The sequence below is a fragment of the Entelurus aequoreus genome, linkage group LG08, assembly GCF_033978785.1.
Source record: "Entelurus aequoreus isolate RoL-2023_Sb linkage group LG08, RoL_Eaeq_v1.1, whole genome shotgun sequence".
Taxonomy (NCBI): Eukaryota; Metazoa; Chordata; class Actinopteri; order Syngnathiformes; family Syngnathidae; genus Entelurus; species Entelurus aequoreus.
In genome coordinates this window covers 48,787,064-48,802,887 of record NC_084738.1, presented here as the reverse complement: position 1 = coordinate 48,802,887, position 15,824 = coordinate 48,787,064, and the positions used below count along the sequence as shown (strand labels likewise).

The window sequence follows — 15,824 nt, the reverse complement described above, 5'->3', positions numbered from 1 at the left end:
GCAAATCAAGCACTTCTTTTCTTGTTTAACGGCCTAGGACTGCACGGTTTCAGATGAAGACATTTTGCGCTCTATTTACACCAAATGTTCAGCAAACATTCCGCCAGGAGGAAAAAACCATCAGTATCAATCTTGAGAAGAAGGAATGTATTTCTGTCAGTATTATCTGGAAAAACAAATTATGCATCCCTAATGTTAGTGTTGTTTCTGGTCAAGAAAAAGTATGTTTATTCGCTCTACATTGGCACCTCCATCATACGAGCTGAATTTGTTCTATGATTGAGCACATAACTTGAAATACTTGTCTCTCAAATCAATGTCACCCTTTGAAATTAATTCAATTCAGTTTAATTCTTGCCTGCCTCCCTTTCCCAAAAAACATTATTTTAACATGTCTATAACTTTTAGATTTGAAGTATATCACTAAAAACAATACAAACTACAGTAGTTTTGAGTTTGAGTTTATTTCGCACATGCATATAATGTTACACTGTTATCTGTGTTGACCCTGCGATGAGGTGGCGGCTTGTCCAGGGTGTATACCCCGCCTTCCGCCAGAGTGCAGCACCCCCGCAACCCTAGAAGGGACAAGCGGTAGATAATGGATGGATGGATCACATCTCATGCTCACAATTACACAACTTAACACAAAGAAGAAAAAAAAGATATAGGAAAAAGCAAACCTTATATAATCCCTTGTACATGTCACAACAATCACAAAAATATCTATTCCCTTTAAGGCTGAAACGACGCGTCGACGTAGTCGACGTCATCGGTTACGTAAATACGTCGACGCCGTTTTTGTGCGTCGACGCGTCGCATAATGACGTCACACTACCGTCATGGCGAAGCGCAAAGCAGACGATCAAAGAAGACGATGCGAGCGGTGCGAGCGAGGGGGGAAAAGCATGCCAAAAGTGGTCAAAAGTGTGGGAGTATTTCAATAAACGGCCTAATAATGTTGTTGTATGCACACTGTGTCGAGCGTAAATGGCCTATCATAGCAGCACAACGGCTATGAACGAACATTTGAAAAGAAAACCATCAACTAGTCAATCGTCCGCGCGAGCATACGTTGTCATCATTACACAAAAACATGAATGTGTCATTTGTATCTGCTAGGGGTGTAACGGTACGTGTTTTGTATTGAACCGTTTCGGTACGGGGCTTTCGGTTCGGTACGGGGGTGTACCGAACGAGTTTCTAAGCTAAAGCTAAAGTCATAACAAGCTGCTTTGCTCCGTCTGCCTCTGTCTCAGCACGCAGCATTGTCCCACCCACACAACCATCTGATTGGTACACACGCAGCATTGTCCCGCCCACACAACCATCTGATTGGTACACACGCAGCATTGTCCCACCCACACAACCATCTGATTGGTACACACGAAGCATTATCAGCCAATCAGCAGTGCGTATTCAGAGCGCATGTAGTCAGCGCTTCAGGGTCGAGCAGATAGGTGTTTAGCAGGTGAGCATCAGGCAGCGGACTCTCCCCAAATGATAATAAACACCTCCCAGTCAACTACTAGTAACATCACTATGAGCCCGTTGACCTTCTAGAAACTTAAACTGCAGCTCAGCTCGCTCGCAATCCTGGCTTGAGGTGAAGGCTAATTAGCTCTCAGTTCCAGCCACATCGACCCCTTCTGAGCGCCTATTTTCAGCTGCTGGGAATATTGTAAACAAGAAAAGAACCAAAGCATGTAGACATGCTAACCTTTCTTCATTACAACTGTTAGACACTCACTGGAATGAGTAGAATTGGTTATTGTGTACTGTGTTGGACTGGATGTTTATTTTGCACATTTTAAAAGCAATATTTAATGTTTACAGTGCTCCAGAATATTTAGATTGGCACTTTTTTGTATTGGATGTTTATCTTTATTTTTGCACATTTTAGCAAATAAGCAATACTTTCACTTTTGTTGAAATGTTTACACTGTTGTTAAAGAATATTTCGTTTTGCACTTTTTTGTATTAGATGTTTATCTTTATTTTTGCACATTTTAAAGCAAAATAAGCAATACTTTTACTTTTGAAATGCTTATACTATTGCAGAATATTAAGATTTGCACTGGATGTTGACTTTTATATTTGCACATTAAAAAGCAAATAAGCTACTTTTAATTTTGTTAAATGTTAAAAGTTTTAAATGTTTACATTGTTACAGAATATTTAGTCATGTTGTTGTCAATGTTGACTGAGTGGCCATACTTCTTTTTTTTTGTAAATAAAAGCCATGCCTTTTGAAAAAACGGGCCTACATTTATTTTTTCATCTTCATTTTGAATAAAAAAATAATCGGCAAAAGGAAAAAATAATCTATAGATTAATCGAAAAAATAATCTATAGATTAACCGATTAATCGAAAAAATAATCTATAGATTAATCGATAGAAAAATAATCGTTAGCTGCAGCCTTAATTCCCTTCCTGTGTTCAATGTACACCACTCATATGAGCTAGTGGCTCCCACAAAGGGCCGACAAAACTCACATGTGATCATGTGATTCATGACTAGGTCGATGGATCTGATGGTCCAGTCAGAGTTGGCACGTAATTGTACTCCTCTTCGTAGCGCTCATATTTTGACATCAATTAGACCAAGACAAGGTTTTATTAAGTAATGTAAAAATATTGCACAGAATTTATCTTGGGGAGTGGACTAATGCGGTGGCTCCTTCTGGCTGCTTCTCTGTTGTATAACAATAGGAAATGTTATTGTTTCTGTTGCACACAGGCACCTTTTGCGTGACGTATCAGAGGTTAGAGTTGACAACAGGCGATATGTATGTCTGTGTACCTTGATCAATTAAAAGGCCTAGTAAGGAAGGGTTATGCTCAGTAGTCCTGTTTGTAGTCAGGAAACCGAACGAACTGCGACACGTCAGGCACACTATTGGCAGGTTATTCATATATTTTCATGGAAAATATCCACTTATTGGATGTTGTTTTGGCGTCATAGCTGGTCCGCAGGCTGGCTTGGTGGGTCGGCTACTCAGACGGTTATGTTTTTGATGGGTTGTTTCTTTAAATCGGCGGGTGTTGTTCACTTATTCTACTTAGCGGTCTCCTTTGCACTCGCTTTCTTATTTCCCGAACTTGGAGGCCAGGGTAGTGTTGCTTCTGGACTGTTGATGGCAAATGACAAAGGATGATTTGGTGCCGAAGATCTTACAGGGTTCATTCTGACAATCACTACACTAAAAAGCAGTGGGGAGGCTCGTAACTAAAATTTATGCTCAGTTTAAAACATTACAAAAATCAAAGAGACAGCTCGTATCTCAAAATGCTCATAAGTTGGACTTGTAAGTTGAAGTACCATTTTATTTGATTTCCAACTTGCTCCTCTGTAAAAAATTAGGGTGTGACCTTAAATTTGAAAAACAAATTAACTCCGTGGTTAGAGCAGTTTTTTTCCAGCTGAGACTTTTGGCAAAGGGCAGACCATGAAAAAAACATTCATGCCTTCATCAGCTCTAGACTGGACTACTGTAATGCCCTCTATACTGGACTAAATCAGTCACTCTTCCACAAGCTCCAGTTAGTACAAAATGCAGCTGCTCGCCTCCTGACTCATACTCCAAAACATGCCCATATTACCCCGGTTCTCTTTGCTCTCCATTGGCTCCCGGTATGTTTTAGAATACATTTTAAAATCCTTCTTTTTGTTTTTTAAGGCCATCAATGGTCTGGCCCCAGCATACTTGGCTGATATTTTAACTGTTTGCCACCCACCAAGGAATCTGCGCTCATCTTTACACACATCTTTGAAAGTACCAAGGACGAGACTTAAAAAATGGGGTGATCGTTCTCTTTCCGCTTCGGCACCCAAGTTATGGAACTCCCTCCCACCTGAGTTGCGAGCCATCACAGAGCTAAAAGTTTTTAAATCTCAATTAAAGACATTTGTTTAAAAGAAAATGTAACAAAGAATTGCTATAAGTATTTATTATTACTGTTTTAATATGTGTGGGTTTACTTGCTTTTAACTTATTTGTCCTGTAAAGCACTTTGTGCACCATTGTGATGTTGTAAGGTGCTATACAAATAAACCTTGATTGATTGATAGATTGATTTTGCATGTCCTTGTGCACATGTTTACTCACAGATGGAATTTGAGCGTCAGGTGGCCAACCTACGTGCCCAGAGCGCCTTAGAGGGAGATTTCTCCATTTCCCAGGCAGAAATGTCCTCCAGACAAGCCATGCTGGAGAATGCCTCAGATATCAAGGTTACTCATTGTTTCATGAATGTTGTAATGACACCGATTTGTCTCTTAACTGTCTTCACATAAAGTCCTGGTCTGTGTTCACTAGCTGGAGAAATTCAGCATTTCCGCTCACGGCAAGGAGCTTTTTGTCAACGCTGACCTCCTTGTTGTGGCAGGAAGAAGATATGGTTTGGTGGGGCCAAATGGGTAAATATCTGATTTCACTTTTGAAATTTATCATGATTGTGCAACTACTCATTCCCTCTAGCATGCACACCCGCAGAAATAGAAATATGCAACTTTTCTTCCAGCAAAGGAAAGACCACATTACTGAAGCACATCGCCAACAGAGCTCTGAGCATTCCCCCTAACATTGATGTGCTGCTGTGTGAGCAGGGTGCGTTGTATGTGTTCTGTCATGATGTTTTTTTTCTGTCCTACGCTCACACGCTTCTGTGTCTGTGTGCAATCAGAGGTGTTGGCTGATGACACGCCGGCTGTGCAGGCGGTGCTCAAGGCAGACACAAAGCGCCTGAAACTCCTGCAGGAGGAAAAGCAGCTTCAGGCTCTTCTGGAGAAGGGCGAAGACAGTGTGTCAGACAGACTGGAAAAGGTACAAGTTAGAATTATTCATAAATGTAATTAATATAAGATGGTGCACTTATTCCTTAAGTAACCGGATGACTTCATCTTTTCTGAGTCCGTTAGAAAAAGAGAGATTATGGTGATGTTAAACTCGACTACTGCGAGTACATGCGACATGCAAAAGTTGTCTATAAATTGAGTAAAATTAGTTTTAACGGCCTGCTCATAATGTTCAGAATTCCAAGTTTTTGAACGCATCATTTCATTAGTGTGACTGGTGGATAACATGATTACTGTAAATTCCAGACTATAAGCCGCTACTTTTTTGATGATGCACCATAGCACACACGGACATTCGCCCCACCGCGCGGCATTCACAACACTTCCAAAATAAGCTTTTCAAGTTGCTACCCAGTTGGACATTATGCATATATGTCGTGGTTTGCTGTGGTGGATCCCAAAAAGCGCAGAAGACAAGAGCAATGAGTGCGACAAGTCTTTTATTATCCACACTGTCAATGATTCAAAATACAAAAACTATGATGCCAATAGAACAAAAAGGTACTAGGACAAAAGGCTCAGGCACAAAATCACAAAACACGATGAGCAGGCAAACAGGCAGACTGCCGGTACAGGTAGGAAGGCGCAGGACGGGATTGGTCTTTACCAAGCTGGGGACGTGAAGCGTAGCGTGCGGCATGCAGCATCAAACATTAACCAGCAATAAAACAAATGATTGAAGGGAATACAAACCCCGTTTCCATATGAGTTGGGAAATTGTGTTAGATGTAAATATAAACGGAATACAATGATTTGCAAATCCTTTTCAACCCATATTCAATTGAATGCCCTACAAAGACAAGATATTTGATGTTCAAACTCATAAACGTAATTTTTTTTTGCAAATAATAATTAACTTAGAATTTCATGGCTGCAACACATGCCAAAATAGTTGGAAAAGGACATGTTCACCACTGTGTTACATGGCCTTTCCTTTTAACAACACTCAGTAAACGTTTGGGAACTGAGGAGACAATTTTTTTAAGCTTTTCAGGTGGAATTCTTTCCCATTCTTGCTTGATGTACAGCTTAAGTTGTTCAACAGTCCGAGGGTGTCCGTTGTGGTATTTTAGGCTTCATAATGCGCCACACATTTTCAATGGGAGACAGGTCTGGACTACAGGCAGGCCAGTCTAGTACCCACACTCTTTTACTATGAAGCCAGGTTGATGTAACACGTGGCTTGGCATTGTCTTGCTGAAATAAGCAGGGGCGTCCATGGTAACGTTGCTTGGATGGCAACATATGTTGCTCCAAAACCTGTGTGTACCTTTCAGCATTAATGGCGCCTTCACAGATGTGTAAGTTACCCATGTCTTGGGCACTAATACACCCCCATACCATCACACATGCTGGCTTTTCATCTTTGCGCCTATAATAATCCGGATGGTTCTTTTCCTCTTTGGTCCGGAGGACACGACGTCCACAGTTTCCAAAAACAATTTGAAATGTGGACTCGTCAGACCACAGAACACTTTTCCACTTTGTATCAGTCCATCTTAGATGAGCTCAGGCCCAGCGAAGCTGACGGCGTTTCTGGGTGTTGTTGATAAACGGTTTTCGCCTTGCATAGGAGAGTTTTAACTTGCACTTACAGATGTAGCGACCAACTGTAGCTACTGACAGTGGGTTTTGAAGTGTTCCTGAGCCCATGTGGTGATATCTTTTACACACTGATGTCGCTTGTTGATGCAGTACAGCCTGAGGGGTCGAAGGTCACGGGCTTTATTGCTTACGTGCAGTGATTTCTCCAGATTCTCTGAACCTTTTGATGATATTACGGACCGCAGATGGTGAAATCCCTAAATTCATTGCAATAGCTGGTTGAGAAAGGTTTTTCTTATACTGTTCAACAATTTGCTCACGCATTTGTTGACTAAGTGGTGACCCTCGCCCCATCCTTGTTTTTGAATGACTGAGCATTTCATGGAATCTACTTTTATACCCAATCATGGCACCCACCTGTTCCCAATTTGCCTGTTCACCTGTGGGATTTTCCAAATAAGTGTTTGATGAGCATTCCTCAACTTTATCAGTATTTATTGCCACTTTTCCCAACTTCGTTGTCACGTGTTGCTGGCATCAAATTCTAAAGTTAATGATTATTTGCACAAAAAAAAAATCATCTATTATCAGTTTGAACATCAAATATGTTGTCTTTGTAGGATATTCAACTGAATATGGGTTGAAAATGATTTGCAAATCATTGTATTCCGTTTATATTTACATCTAACACAATTTCCCTACTCATATGGAAACTGGGTTTGTACATAGTAAAGGTTGATTAGAATCAGCTGTGGGTGTCACGTAGCTTCTTCTCCAGCCGGTACAGAAATACAAAAACATAAGCGGTCAATACATCAGGAACAACAAGAAAAAACTCAAAACAATGAAACCAAATCAACCTGTGTCACAGCGGGTTTGACGCGTATATATGTCTGACAAAATGAATCAAAGTGATGCATACGCGGCGGGATAAAAGAAAAGTAAGGAACTCAATGTGACCTAATGTAGCCTGCAGTCACATAGTGTCCATCTGCAGTGTTTCCCACACATTCATTTATTTGTGGCAGCCCGCCACGAAAGAATTACGTCCGCCACAAATAAAAAAATTTAATAATTTTTTTTTTTTTTTTTGTCCTGTCCAGCTTTTCAGGCAAATCATATAGTTGATGTAGATGCCCATATAGGCTGTTCAGATTTACTTTACAAAAGAGAAGTGTAGGATACTTCTCTTGTTGCCTTATTTGTATTTGACCACTACTGTTTTGTGTTTATTTGTTACTGACTGTGGCAGGACACCTCTGCCTCTGTTTCACTTTATGTTGCTGGTAAATAATATGGTTGTAGTAGTAGGCTAAAGTTAAATGATTTAGTATGCACTAATTAAAGGGGCAAAGCTTTAAGAGACATTTTAACTTTTATATTTTATAAGATATATTTTTTGTAAGAACCACGATTAATAAATATATTTCAGTGAATAACTTATTGTTCAAATCTGTATATAAATATGTACATAAAGTGTTGTAATTATATTGTAAAATGGATGGATGGATGGACGTTTAAAACAAAACTGTTATTATTAATTAGTAAGTATACATTTTTTTAGCCTTTTTAGAGAAAATCATATCATTGTAGTAAATTATGCAAATTACTCGATGATTTCATGGTGACAACACCCATAGCCACGCCCCCACTGCCACAGGTATGTTGGCAGTTTATGGGAAACACTGATCTGCAATAACAGTCCCCAATAACCCGGACCAATTAAAGGGTCACACAGTTATTTGTGAGTCATTATCTATTTGTATCGCGCTATTTGCATTGTATTTGCATTACCTCACACTATGAACACTACATATATTTCTATTTTGATTTCAATTGTTCTTTTTGTTTCCATGACTGTTTATATATTTATGTAAGTACAGTATGTATATATGTATGTATATATATATATATATATATATATATATATATATATATATATATATATATATATATATATATATATATATATATATATATATACACACACACACACCGTATTTTTCGGAGTATAAGTCGCACCGGCTGAAAATGTGTCACACTGGAGTATAAGTTGCATTTTTGGGGGAAATGTATTTGATAAAACCCAACACCAAGAATAGACATTTGAAAGGCAATTTAAAATAAATAAAGAATATTGAACAACAGGCTGAATAAGTGTACGTTATATGACGCATAAATAACCAACTGAGAACGTGCCTGGTATGTTAACGTAACATATTATGGTAAGAGTCATTCAATTAACTATAACATATAGAACATGCTATATGTTTACCAAACAATCTGTCACTCCTAATAGCTAAATCCGAAGAAATCTTACACCTTTAGTCTCTTACGTGAATGAGTTAAATAATATTATTTGATATTTTACGGTAATGTGTTAATAATTTCACACATAAGTCGCTCCTGAGTATAAGTCGCACCCAAACTATGAAAAAGAACTGCGACTTATAGTCCGAAAAATACGGTACACACACATACATATATATATATAATATATATATATATATATATATATATATATATATATATATATATATATATATATATATATATATATATCACCACCCTCCGTGCGTGCGTCGGTTTAGGTGGGCGGGGTTTGGTGGTAGCGGGGGTGTATATTTCAGCCAGGAAGAGTTAAGACTGCAAGGTGTTCTGGGTATTTGTTTTGTTGTGTTTATGTTGTCTCACGGTGCGGATGTTCTCCCGAAATGTGTTTGTCATTCTTGTTTGGTGTGGGTTCACAGTGTGGCACATATTAAGAGTGTTAAAGTTGTTTTATACGGGCACCGTCAGTGTAACCTGTATGGCTGTGGACCAAGTATGCCTTGCTGTCACTTACGTGTGCAAGCAGAAGCCGCACACAACATGTGACTGGGCTAGCACGCTGGCTGTACATGTTGTAGAGGGTGATAAAGGCAGTACTAACACGGCACGCCCTTATTATTGTTGATTGGGTGAAAATCAGCAGACATTCGAAAGAATTGGTTCAACCGCCACCCGCCCGAATCTATTTAAAATCTATTTTTTTCGTCATGCATCCGCCCGACCCGCGGACTCCGCGGTTGTGTCTTCTCATATATATATATATACACACGCACACATATATATACACACACATATATACATACACATATATGTGTATGTGTATATATATATATATATATATATATATATATATATATATATATATATATATATGTATGTATGTATGTATATAGGGGCGGCATGGCGTAGTTGGTAGAGCGCCCGTGTCAGAAACCTGAGGGTTGCAGGTTCGCTCCCCGCCTCTTACCATGCCGTTGTGTCCTTGGGCAGGACACTTCACCCTTGCCAACGGTGCCACTCACACCGGTGAATGAATGTTGAATGAATGATAGGTGGTGGTCGGAGGGGCCGTAGGCGCAAATTGGCAGCCACGCTTCCGTCAGTCGACCCCAGGGCATCTGTGGCTACAAAAAGTAGCTTACCACCACCAGGTGTGAATGAATGATGGGTTTTTAACATGTAAAGCGACTTTGAGTACTTAGAAAAGCGCTATATTAATCCCAGGGATTATTATATATATATATGTGTGTGTATGTATGTGTGTGTATATATATATATGTTAATATATATATATTTATATGTATATATATATATATTAATATATATACACATTAGGGCTGCAACTAACGATTAATTAGATAATCGATTAATCTGTCGATTATTATTTTGATTAATCGATTAATAATCGGATAAAGGAGACAAACTACATTTCTATCCTTTCCAGTATTTTATTGAAAAAAAACAGCATACTGGCACCATACTTATTTTGATTATTGTTTCTCAGCTGTTTGTACATGTTGCAGTTTATAAATAAAAGTTTATTAAAAAAATAATAATAATTACAAAAAATAATAATAATAAGTTGCCTCTGCACATGCGCATAGTTAATCCAACGAATCGATGACTAAATTAATCGCCAACTATTTTTATAATCGATTTTAATCGATTTAATCGATTAGTTGTTGCAGCCCTAATACACATATATATATATATATATGTGTATGTGTGTGTGTGTGTGTGTGTACATACAGTATATATATATATATATATATATATATATATATATACATATATATATATGTATATATATATATATATGTCTTAATTAGATTATCCAAAAAAAATAGTGCTCGATACCGTGGTAGAGCGTAATATGTGTGTGTGGGAAAAAATCACAAGACTATTTCATCTCTACAGGCCTGTTTCATGAGGGTTTCCTCAATCATCAGGAGATCCGAAAACTCCTGATGATTGAGGAAACCCTCATGAAACAGGCCTGTAGAGATGAAATAGTCTTGTGATTTTTTTCCCGCACACACATAAATAAATTGAATTTTAATGAACACAAATGCATTGGGGACACTGCACATTCTATTTCAAAGCCAGAAAATTGGAAAAAAAGTAATTTAATTTGATAATATTTTACAGATAGTCAAGAAATATAAAACAAAAAAATAGCAGTGTTGACATCTTTCTTTACAAAACTCAAATGTACTGTATAAACTAAGAAAGGCTTGCAGATTAAACTTTCCTTAGAATTATTAACTACGATTTATTAGCATAACCACGGTTTCTTATAACCGCTTCACATCTGTGTCGACCAACTTCTGGCACCGGTCAACAGGTATTGCAGCCCAGGACAATTGTACTACGTTCCACAATTCCTCTGCATTTCTTGGCTTTGCCTCATGAACAGCATTTTTTATGTCAGCCCACAAGTTTTCAATGGGATTAAGGTTCGAGGATTGTGCTGGCCTCTCCATTACTTGAATTCTGTTTGTCTGGAACCATGATTTTGCTCGCTTGCTGGTGTGTTTGGGGTCATTGTCTTATTGAAACACCCATTTCAAGGGCATTTCCTCTTCAGCATATGGCCATCTTAGATCTTTTTTGATCCTCCTGTACCTGATCATTGGCTGAGCCGTTGCCATTTTGGTTATTCTCCCATCCATTCCAATAGTCATTTTTCTTTTTCTTCCTCACCTTTTTGGTTTTGGCTGCCATTTTAAAGCATTTGATATAATTTTAGCTGAACAGCCTATCATTTTCTGCATTTCTTTATAGGTTTTCCCCTCTTTTATTAAATTCTTAATCAAAGAACGTTGTTCTTCTTAACAATGTCTTGAACGACCCATTTTACTCTGTTTTTCAAGGACAAATGCACAGCCACCATATGCAGCGTCAGTTGCCTTGATCCTTAAATAAGGGCCACTTGTTTAACACCTTTTTTTTCTACATAATCAATGACCTCACTAATTGAACTACGCACTGCTATTTTTTTGAACACGCCCCTTTCAGTAAATGATTCAGTTTCACAGAATCAGCAGCATGCACGTCATGCTTGTTGGGTCTGTTGTTTTTCTATACCTTTACTAACTAAACCTTCTAGAAACTTACTTGCAGTGTAGAAGTTGAAATTCTAACAAAAACAGTGATTTATCTTGCTAGTGATGTGGAACTGCGATTATTTTGAACACAACTGCGTGTGTGTGTGTATATATATATATATATATATATATATATATATATATATATATATATATATATATATATATATATATATATATATATATATATATATATGTGTATATATATATATATATATATATATATATATATATATGTGTATATATATATATGTGTGTGTGTAGATGCTGACCTTTAACAGTGCCTAATTTCAGTGCACAAATAGCTATTTAGTCTTTTAGTCTGTTTTTATCAGTTTCTGTCGGCATTGTATCTAGATACGCTTTTATAACCTGATAATCTCTCCTCTTTGGAACAGGTCTATGAGGAGCTGAGAGCAATTGGAGCTGCATCAGCTGAAGCCAAGGCACGGAGAATATTGGCTGGGTTGTCATTTACTCCTGAGATGCAGAACAGACCCACCAAAAGGTTCTCAGGAGGTTGGAGAATGAGAGTCTCACTCGCCAGGTGCATAACCTATTTTTTTTTATCTTTTAGCAGTCATAGACTTGTTAGTCCAATTATCATTAAGGGTGTTTCCGGTACGACTTTTTCGCTTCCAATACGATACTAATATTGGAGCTTTGCGTGTTGTGCTGTAACCGATAATAATTCGATACGGTATCAGCACAAATCGTAGTACATACTTTTACTATTAAGGGCATGATGCAGGAAGTTGATTGATTCAGAGACGTTTGTTAGTGGATACTTTGTTATACTTTTCTGCTTTGGAGACTCATGTATAAGTTATATACAGCTATAATTATTTGATACTTGTTTATGTTGACAAATGGGATGTTTTATACTGAAGTATTTTTAAATTAAGGCAGTGCTTCTTAATTATTTTCCATTGAACCATTGGATACTTAAATTTGTTTAAACGAACTCAATAAATAATAAATACACATTAATCAGCAAAAAATAATTAAGAAGCCCAATATATATAAACTCGGGCTGCAACTAACGATTAATTTTATAATCGATTAATCTGTCGATTATTACTTCGATTAATAATCGGATAAAAGAGACAAACTACATTTCTATCCTTTCCAGTATTTTATTGAAAAAAAACAGCATACTGGCACCATACTTATTTTGATTATTGTTTCTCAGCTGTTTGTACATGTTGCAGTTTATAAATAAAGGTTTATTTAAAAAAAAAAAACGTTTTTATTTATTTTATTTTTTTTTAAAAGCCTCTGCGCATGCGCATAGCATAGATCCAACGAATCGATGACTAAATTAATCGGCAACTATTTTTATAATCGATTTTAATCGATTAGTTGTTGCAGCCCTAATATAAACAAATTACATACGAAACAAAAATGAATAAAACAAATTGTGTCTATTTTTTAATTTATTTTTTATACCAATTCAAGATTAATGGCTACAATGAGCACATTTTGTAGTGCACAGTTTTTTAAGGCAGGGTTTTAAGCATGATACTGATACTGATCGCAAACCCGCTCCACTTTTTGAGAAGAACTGAATTAAGGACACTTATTCGTACTTCGATCTTGTGTGCTTAGCAGTTGTGTAGCTGCTAGCTCTGAGTAGCATAAAGCTTACCATGTTTACCTTTTATAAATGACCTCCCTAAAATAAAATAAAAGATCAAACTTGTTTGCTTATTGGAGGACATTTATATGTTAACTGGCTATCCAGCTTTGCAAGTTAAATGCGCTGCAGAACTGCTAGAGTCGGCGCTCATATTTGAGCCAATATCATCCGATACTTGGGTTTTTTGCTGCTATCAGACCAATATCAATACTTGGGACACCTGTAATTATCATTTTTGTCAATGGGTCCCATTCACATATTCAACACCCACAGAGCTCTGTTCATGGAACCCACCTTGCTGATGCTGGACGAACCCACCAACCATCTGGACCTGAACGCTGTCATCTGGCTCAACAAGTACAGTATACTTTTGTCATAGTTTTCCCGCTCCAGTTGTTGATAAAGACATGACTTCATTCCAGTCGTGACAATTCACCTTGTTGTAATGAATAGTATTAGCAGTTTGATCTGCAATTCGAACAAAGATTAGAGGACCATAGATGATTAAATAAATGTAGGAGTCAGCATTTCTGTTTTCATTAATGGCAATGACTTAAGTGTAGGTAATTTTTATTGATGATGTGGGGGAGACAAAAAGTGAGCAAGAACGACACAACAAAAGCACAAAAATTATATTTAAAAATTAGAATAAACTTTTTTTTCAAAGTAAACAACTAAGACGACTCATCAATTTTAGTTGTCTAATTGTTACACAAGATTTCATATGCACAACTCTCCTCCCTACAGCTATCTTCAAGGGTGGAAAAAGACTCTTCTCATAGTTTCCCATGACCAAAGCTTCCTGGATGACGTTTGTACTGACATCATGCACTTAGACAACCAGAAACTCTACTATTACAGAGGAAACTATTGTAAGTATTTGACAGTTACAGTGGAACCTCGATTTACGAATTTAATTGGTTCTTGAACATGGTTAGGAAACCGAAAAGCTTGTATAGTAAAACAGAGTTCCCCAAAAGAATCAATGTAATCATGAATAATTGGTTCTCACCCCTACAAAAGTCCCTATTTTATTATTATAATTTTTTTGAAACTGCACACTTTGAGAGAGATATGTATGTATGTGTATATATATGTATGTATGTGTGTGTATCTATATACCTCCATCCATCCATTTTCTACCGCTTATTCCCTTCGGGGTCGCGGGGGGCGCTGGAGCCTATCTCAGCTACAATCGGGCGGAAGGCGGGCTACACCCTGGACAAGTCGCCACCTCATCGCAGGGCCAACACAGATAGACAGACAACATTCACACTCACATTCACACACTAGGGCCAATTTTAGTGTTGCCAATCAACTTATCCCCAGGTGCATGTCTTTGGAGGTGGGAGGAAGCCGGAGTACCCGGAGGGAACCCACGCAGACACGGGGAGAACATGCAAACTCCACACAGAAAGATCCAGAGCCCGGAATTGAACCCCAGACTACTCAGCACCTTCGTATTGTGAGGCAGACGCACTAACCCCTCTGCCACTGTGCTGCCCCTATATATATATATATATATATATATATATATATATATATATATATATATATATATATATATATATATATATATATATGTATATATATATATATATATATATGTATATATATATATATATATATATGTATATGTATATATATATATATATGTATATATATATATATATATGTATATGTATATATATATATGTATATGTATATATATATATATATATATATATATATATATATATATATATATATATATATATATATATATACATACAGGTATCTATATACATACAGGTATCTATATACCTGTATGTATGTATGTATGTATATATATATATATATATATATATATATATATATACCGTAATTTCCGGACTATAAGCCGCTACTTTTTCCCCTCGTTCTGGTCCCTGCGGCTTATACAAGGGTGCGGCTTATTTACGGCCTGTTCTTCTCCGACACCGACGAAGAGGATTTCGGTGGTTTTAGTACGCAGGAGGAAGACGATGACACAATGATTAAAGACTGACTTTTCATATACCGGTAGGCTGGTTATTTTGATAACGTACAGGCGAGCACTTTGTATTACTTTGCACCGTTGTATTATTTGTACTCTGCACGAATGCTGTTCGCCATGTCAAAGATGTGAAAGTTTGATTGAACGATTGAAAGATTTATAGTTAATAAATGGGACGCTTTGCGTTCCCAAACAGTCATCTCTGTCCCGACAATCCCCTCCGTGGTAGCAGGAACCCCTATATACTACGCTAATTACACATCAAAACCCTGCGGCTTATAGTCGGGTGCGGCTTATATATGGAGCAATCTGTATTTTCCCCTAAATTT

At 37.4% G+C, this 15,824-nt stretch overlaps 1 protein-coding gene across 1 annotated transcript in view; it reads left to right on the top strand.

The window, feature by feature from the left end:
* LOC133655999 (ATP-binding cassette sub-family F member 1-like) overlaps window positions 1-15,824 on the top strand; it is a 59,396-nt gene that overhangs the window by 16,347 nt on the left and 27,225 nt on the right. Inside the window, exons 10-16 of the mRNA XM_062056714.1 lie at window positions 4,113-4,235; window positions 4,321-4,421; window positions 4,526-4,611; window positions 4,688-4,827; window positions 12,241-12,389; window positions 13,755-13,838; window positions 14,229-14,353. Coding sequence (XP_061912698.1) covers window positions 4,113-4,235; window positions 4,321-4,421; window positions 4,526-4,611; window positions 4,688-4,827; window positions 12,241-12,389; window positions 13,755-13,838; window positions 14,229-14,353 — 808 coding nt within the window. The remainder of the gene's footprint in view (window positions 1-4,112; window positions 4,236-4,320; window positions 4,422-4,525; window positions 4,612-4,687; window positions 4,828-12,240; window positions 12,390-13,754; window positions 13,839-14,228; window positions 14,354-15,824) is intronic.